The sequence below is a fragment of the Apteryx rowi genome, unplaced genomic scaffold (genome assembly GCF_003343035.1).
Source record: "Apteryx rowi isolate R43461 unplaced genomic scaffold, aptRow1 scaffold_86, whole genome shotgun sequence".
In the NCBI taxonomy this organism is placed as follows: Eukaryota; Metazoa; Chordata; class Aves; order Apterygiformes; family Apterygidae; genus Apteryx; species Apteryx rowi.
Genome location: NW_020451160.1, coordinates 1,251,766 through 1,259,716, shown reverse-complemented (window position 1 = coordinate 1,259,716; position 7,951 = coordinate 1,251,766). Strand labels below are relative to the sequence as shown.

At 40.1% G+C, this 7,951-nt stretch overlaps 1 protein-coding gene across 1 annotated transcript; it reads right to left on the bottom strand.

The window, feature by feature from the left end:
- SUMO2 (small ubiquitin-like modifier 2) lies at window positions 1-7,945 on the bottom strand. The gene is made up of 4 exons (XM_026090467.1): window positions 7,796-7,945; window positions 6,030-6,161; window positions 2,750-2,821; window positions 1-1,162 (listed from the first exon to the last, which is right to left on the bottom strand). Exons 1-4 carry the CDS (start codon window positions 7,814-7,816, stop codon window positions 1,100-1,102), a joined length of 288 nt encoding a protein of 95 aa, XP_025946252.1. The 5' UTR covers window positions 7,817-7,945; the 3' UTR covers window positions 1-1,099.
- Between the last annotated feature and the right edge of the window lie 6 nt (window positions 7,946-7,951).

The following is a 7,951-nucleotide window of genomic DNA, read 5'->3' as shown; positions in this document are numbered from 1 at the left end:
AAAGAGAACTCCATCTTTTATTTTTGCTTTACATTTTCAAGCATCTCTCATTTGATAGCATGGAAAATTGAATGCTTAGCAAAATGATTTGTTCTTTATAACTTAATGTTTACATCAAAAAGCATTCAAATACAGAGTTTTAAATAAGCTATTATAACAACAACATTGATGTTTCTATTAAAAACTGACAAAAAGAGCTCAACCCAAAGCCATAAGTAAATAGTCCAGTATTTTGCAGTTTGCCTAGTCAAACATTTTTGGCTTAACAGAACATACACACAAATCAAAAGAAGAGAAAACGGACTTCTATTTCTAGTTCAACTGTTGACTGACTGAGAGGTCTCAAGGAAGCCTTTCAACTTCTGACAATCTCCCCACTGTAAAAGGGGATTATGCTTATTTACTTACCACATAGAGAACTCTGAGAATTAAAGAGCATAAGGTGCTGCAGAGAAAGAACTACAAGTGCTGAATACTCTACAGAAAAATAAAGAAAACTGATTATTTTAAACAAGAAGTTTATTTAAACAACAAGACGCTTTACTTGAAGGGAAAACTATCTAGGATTTTTTTCTTCTTTTTTAGAGTAATTTACCCCTACTTAGACAGAGATTGCTCTACATGTAACAGCTACGTACAAAAAAGTTATAAAATTGTCCTTGGTTTTACAATGATAAAAGAAAAACATTGAAATTATCCAATCAAACAAGGTATGCAAGGTTTTTGTTTTTAAACAGTGAGAGCAAAATAACTTACTGGAATATAAAGATAAAAGTAGAAGGAGCATGCCACTAACGGAGAAAGGGGCATTTTCACAGAACTGGTTTGTTTTCCCACCCCGTCTCCATTAAATGTTGATCAAAACATAGCATTGGCCATTTAGTTAAAAAAAATATGCAATATGTCTGTGCACATACACCAGTTACTTTATGTACAATAGAAGGAATAGGAAAAAAAAATCAGAGAGAGAAGAGAGAAAACTATACTGCAGTAGTCAGGATGTGGCTGAACCAAGTCTCATTTTTCTAATTGTGAATGTGTCGCCTGTGGGAGCACAGTTCTGGAGAGGAAAGTAGCAGGTTCTTTTTTTTTTTTATTTTTAGTAAACTCCTCCTGTTTGCTGCTGGAACACATCAATTGTATCTTCATCCTCCATTTCCAACTATAGCAGAAAAGAGAAAAAAGGCTTTCAACTCCTCTCAGATATCTACTATGGGCTGGGTAGTTCTTATATTTCCTGTCTTCATCTCTACCTTTTACACAATTTAACCAGATGGCACCACCTCCCTCCATCATCACTTTGTGCAATTAAGCTACTTCACCATAACTCAAAAGTAAAGAAATGATGTGGAAAACACCCCAGTGGGTAACTGTGGTCCTAGAATGAATTCTAGTATGCAACTTCACTGAGCATTATATGACTCCTGTGGAAAAGGTCAGACATCACAGTGTTGTAATTTTCTTGCCTACTTTGTTACTGCATCCTTTTTCTCCTATTTACTTCCACAGTTTACCTTAGAACATTGCTACAATTCCACTTTGTTGTTCAAATGTGCAAATGGCTTCAGCTGCAGCACTAAAGAAAGCAGACTATAATTAAGGCCCCTAGCCCAACCAGGCAGCAAAACAGAGTATCAGCAAGCACAAAAAATTAAAGACCATTTCAGGCACGTTATATGGTCAACGATGTAACAAACTGCCAGTGATGAAAACAATACTTTATTACTACAAGTCTCTTTTTCACAGTAAGTTTTGCAACCGATACTCCTGGGATGTTAACGTTACCTGCTGTCAAAATCTGTACCAAGATTGAAAGAGTTGCTGTAACTAGTGTATGTGAGTTGTATTTCTAAACAGTCTCAGTTTCTGCTCCAGGATATCAAACTGCTCTATGGCATTTACTGCAGCTATAAATAACTGATCCTTAGCTTCAACCTAACACGGATGGAGAGAAAAAACAGCCTGTTGTCTCAATTTTTAGTACTTTAAATAAAAAATTGTATAGATTGTGGTTGTAAGAGGCACATTCTTAGGAGCATCTGCCTAGAAAATACAGATCTTCTATAAAACTTGTAAAAACAAGCAAAAAAGTTCCTTATTTTATAAGAAGCGATTCTAAAAGCATACAAAACAGTGTCACTTGGAATGGTTGTTTAAACAGGATAGGATAGTATAGAAAAAAAGCTCAGAGCCAGAGCATACCATTCGGTTGTTAGAATGACCTTTGTTTTAACCAGATTACAGACAGACAACCCAAACTCCCCACAATATTCAACAATTTTATGCCTGAAACACAGCTTCAAATTAGAAATAATGGAAAGTGACTTTCTTATTACAACATGCAAGCTTACAAACAGAACTGCTGATGATATCCTGGCAAGCTTTTATGAAACGTAAAGCTATTACTTTGGAAAAACTCAGTTCTTACCTTACCAATTCTTATCTCAAGAGTCGTTAATCAATAAAGTAACACTCATACATGGCTCACCATCTGCTGACACTGTACTTCATTTTCTTATTTTGTTATTATAGTGATACAAGCTTATTACTCAAAATACAAAAGAAACCTTAGAATCCATTTCTAATAGTTCTAAACTAGTTATTAGCCCCCCAAAATGATATATTTTTTTAAAAAATCAAGTTCTATTACTAATGTATGCGCTTACACAAATATTTCATATTAAACAGAAGCATCAACTCCTGCAGTAAACTTCAGGTATAGTTTTAAGATTTGCTTCTGTTTGTTTACCTGTGCAGGTGTGTCTGTTTCATTAATTGGCTGCCCATCAAACCGGAATCTGATTTGCCTCATTGACAACCCCTAGACAAAGAGAAGTGACATAAAGGGAAGTCAGTCTTGTGTAAAAATACTCACTGGTTCTCTCTTCAACTTGTCACTGAAATTGTACCATGATCATATTAAAAGCCACCATTCATAATTCATGATACAGTTTTCATATTCCCCTCATGCACTGACTATGAGGCATTTCACTACAAATCCTTGCAATGTGTTTTGTATTAAAAGTTGCAATGTGTCCAATTACTAAGAGAAGCAACAGTGCCCCCACTGACTGTAAGTTAAAATAAAAGGATTTCTAGTACACAAGTCCCACCCCAAAGGCCAAAACCAACAAGATTCTTATAGTAATTTTTAATATTAAATAATTCACTTAAAACTGTATGTAACACTTGGGATGAGAAATGTCAACAAGCAGTAATATTCAGTACATCTTTTTGATTTTCCCCAAAAGCAAATGYATTATCAAACACTTTTTTTTTCCTAGAAACGAAACCACCATCTATTAGTCTGGAGTAACAAGCACTAGCTAATGATAACTTTTTGAACTTAATACATATGAACAAGAAACCAATGCAACAAGTTTTTCCATACACAGCTGGAGTGAACTTTCCAAGAAGTTAAAGGGATCTTCTAATTCCAGAAATAAACTACCAAAAGAAGTGTACTACAGCATATCAAAAGTTTCTGCCACACTCAGTAGTCATTTTGCTGACCTCTTCCATCCCCCAAAATACTAGTTTTCATTCTCACTTGAGCTGACAGATTCAAAGAGATAGCTGAGGAGCAATAAACCCATGTACTAAGATAAGTTTAAAAAATTGCGTTAGTTTTCAAAGATACTTCATAGTACACTAAACTCTACAAAGCAAGAAGAATGAAGTTTGAGGATACAACCAGGAACAGAGCCAAGATCCTTCTGTGTCTACTTTCTTCCAGTTCTATCTACTCTTTCTACAAAATATCCAAACATACAGTAAGACTACTTGGTTTTGAAGTAAATCCAACGTATGGATGGTGCTGCTTTGGCACATCTGAATAGAAAAAGAAGTCCCCATTTATACCTAGACAAGAGCAAACGTTACACACAAAAGAAAACTTAGCATAGTAATTATTTTTCTTGAGAAGTGGATTTATCAGGAGAAATGGTTTAATAAAGAATATTCCAATGAGTAAACTTTTTGCCAAGACTTCAAAGTTCACAGCAAAATGCCTTCTCCAGTGTGACTCAGATTTTGCTATGTTCACTTAGAACATCATCTTGTTCAAGAAAACCATGTGTCTAAGTGTCATGGCAGCAACACATTTTTGCACTGCAACATTTGGTTTGAGCTGTCTTCTCAGACATTGTGTTTCTTAAAATATGTATTTCTTTTTCTGAAAGTGTTTTTTTTTGCAGGTTCTTGACAACTTTATGAGTTGAATAAATGCTAGCTAAGAACATACTAAAAAGCTGTATCTTGGTGAGATTAGCATCCACAATTGAGTTTGTTCAACTGATCATCTTTTCCCACTTACAATAATCATAAATAGTCTGATAATCCAAACATATCATCTGGGGTTTATTAACTTCCATTTTAGTTCTATTAGATGTAATATATGATTTTCGCTCTTTAAAACTGTTAAGTTCTCTACTGTACACAGCTTCCACCTCTCTAAAATTAGATCTAAAGTCCGCATCTTGCAGATTTTTAAGATAGGGTATGCCTCATTTGGAACATGAACAAAAAATCTAACTTTTAGAGACAGTCAGTACAAATGATTTCAAACAAAGTTTGAGTATTAAACACCTTTGAAACAAAATTTAAAGAGTCCACCTCCATAGAAATATCCTTTGGAAACCTAATTATTCAAAACCCATATCAGAAAAAAATGCCTCCCATTTAAAGGATTTTTTAAAAGTTAACACAACTTTTTTTGCAACAGAGCAGAAATTTGGATAAAAAGTCTTAAAACCTTACTTTGGTTTGCACTCAAGTGACTGAAGTATGAATGATATCTCCATATAACCTTCTCCAGAACTTTACAAACAATTAACCAAGCCTCAAACTCCCCAAAAGAGATATACCTGCACTATATGTTTGGCAAAAGCAATATGCAGTGACTTACATAATGTAACATGAATCAATGGCAGAGGTAGAAAAAATGAGCCCACAGCCTCAAACATTCACTAATGTATCTCCAGAACACCTATACAAAGCATATTCAGTAAGAGTTAATTTACCCTGGTTTTATTTGTATTGCTATGCTATTGCGGGCAAAGGGTAAACTGAAGAGKTTTTACCACTACGTGTATGAATTAGATTTCATTTTGCTGTGAAATAGTTACCTCAGTGTAAAGGCATTTTATACTGATTTTATTCAGTAGTATCAATGAATATCTGTTAAACGAACAAACAAACCAAAATTATCCAATCTCAAACACTTTGGGCCTGCAGAGGCTTTTTAAAAGCAGACATTCGTAAAAAAAAAAATTCCTGGACAGCAGCATAGACAAAGTTTTCCTCATCAACTGCTTCAGGAGAAAGCATTAAATAACATTATCTTTCCACAGGTATTTTCAAAACTTCTTGCAATAGCTACCTGTAAGGTAGTAGGTTGGCTGCAGTTGCCCCATGCTAGCAAAATACCTTTTTTTGTCCCTCAGAGGATCAATTTGACAACTAGGCCACAAGAGGAAAAAAAAAAAAAAAGGAAAAAAGAAAAACCTCATCATTACATGTACAAGTTCCTTCCCAAGCCTGCCATTAGACACCTTTAAACCCTGAAACACTCACTGATACCCTCTCACCTCAATACGATAATGTTAAGGTAATAATCAGAAATCCACAATCAGACCAAGAACTTACTCTGCATTATAAAAATACCTCTGATTATCATTCAACTGTCCATCCTAACTTCATACTGCAGGTTCCTATCCCATCATTTCCATATTGATATTTTTGAGCAGTAGAGTAACAGTAGCCTCCCAACAGCCTAGAGCTATAAGGCAGATTTCACAAAGACAACAATCGAACACTTATTTTACCTGTTTCCTGTCACAACTCTTATTGGTCTCTTCTGTAACAGACCCTAAGAACAATACAGTTTCTACAACGCAATTAGTTTCTGTTAAAACTTTAGCATTTTGCATATTTACATAGTTTTAAGACTTTACTGTCTTCATCCATCTCTGTGGACATCACCTCTCCCCCAGACACTGGTTCTCCTAATGTTCATACAAGAACCATACCTGTCGTTCACAATAGGCTTTCATTAGTTTACTAAGTGGTGTATGCCTCTTAATCTTAAACTGCACCACAGACCCATCTTGCCCTGCCACCTTCAGATTAATGTGGTCATTGTTTTCAGTCTTCACTCCTTCCTGTTGAGGGGGGGGAAAAGAAAAAAGCATGTTTTTAAAAGGTATGAAACAAGAAGTTAACATTTTACCAAAGTGCAACAGGTCATTAAAAAGGAGGAAATAAAGTTATTGTTGCTGTTTACCAGCTGCAAACTTTGAATTAGGAAATAAAGGCCAGTGCTTTTAATTTGAAGCAAAACAAGAAAACCAATAAAACCCTAACAATATTAGTTGCCACTGTTGAGACTGATTAACATGCAAAGTAGCAACGAACAATTACTACCCCAGTTCTACAACAAATTAAAAAAGTTATTTCTGTCAAGGGCACGAAAATATGCAATGTTATAGTTTCCTATCAAAGCGATAAAATTATTTACTTTAGCTCAAACACTGGCAAGTCTCTTTCTCACTTTATCTCAAACTTTTTCATGTTAATTACAGCGCTTCTCCAGGAAAGTTTAAGATACTTTAAAGGACTATTTTTGAAAAGGTGACAAAACCTGAAGAGAAACAAGGTTTCTCTTTCAGAAAAACATTAAAAAAAATCCTAAATAAGCAGACCGATACTCTCGCTTCCATAAGAAGCCACACACAGAAATCACAGAGAACCAACTTCCAGCTTCCTCGCTCATGTTCTGATCCAGAGAGCCAAGGGAAAGGCAAAGCGAGGATCCAACACTACCCCGCTCCTCGGAAGCGCCCGCTCCGTAGGTGCCAAGAGCATTTTCGCCTGTATTTGCTTTAAAAAAGCGGCCGAGGCCAGAGAAGCGGCGGCGGCCCTGGGCGGGGAGCGGGGTCCCCGCCATGTGACAGATCCCCGCACGCCGCGGGGCCGGGCCGCAGCCCAGGCTCAGGGGGGCCGTCCGTGGCGGGGCGGCCTCAGTTTGTTATTTTCTGGAGCCTTCAAACTCCGTATAAAATGAAAAAAAATAAAATTAAAATTAAAACGCGGCAGCGCGGTGTTTGTTGGTTGCGGGGTTTAGCTGTGGTTTTGGGGTGTGTTTATTTATTTATTTTTTAACTCCTGCTGTTGGAAATTTCAGCTCCGCGCTGCTCCCCTCCGCCCCCGGGAGCCCCCCGGGAGGGCGGGGAGGGGACCCGGGCCGAGAGGGAGCACAAAAGGGGCCGGGAGAGATCCCCGCCCGCCCCGCCCGCGGCGGAAGGGCCCCGGCGCGCTCCTGCCAGCACCATATGGGAAGGGGCTGGCAAGTGCCCCGTGGAAAGGGCGGCTGCGAGCGGGGATGCTGCGCCCTCGCCACCGCCGGCCGCGCACGGGAGGCCGGATCCGGCCCCGCGAGAAGGAGGAGGAGGAGGAGGAAGGCAACGGCAGCAACCGCCTCCGGACCTGCCTCTCCCCCTGAGGAGGGCGGGAAGGGAGCCCGGATTCGCCCCCTCTTCCCCCCTTCCCCGCCGCCCTCCCCGGGGATCCTCCGCCCGCCCCGGGAGGCCGCGGCCCCGGCCCCCTCCCCCGGCGGGGCGGGAAGGCGGCCGCGGTGCGCAGGAAAATGGCGCGCAAAGCCGGCGCGGCCGAGCCGAGGCCGTTGGCTGGCCGGGCCCGCGGCCGGGGCCTGGCCTCCCGCCGCCGCCTGAGGGGAGAAGTGAGGCGGCGAGGGCGAGGGAGGGAGGCGGCGGGGGCGGGAGGGCGCCTGCCTCACCTTGGGCTTCTCGTCGGCCATGGCGAGTCAGCGACGTCCGGGCCACTCCGAGCGCCTCACAAAGGGGGGGAAGAAACGACCGAGCGCGGCGGAGAGAAGAGGAGAGAGAGAGAGAGAGGGGAAGGCAGGGGGGGAAAGGGAGCGCGCACGCACTGC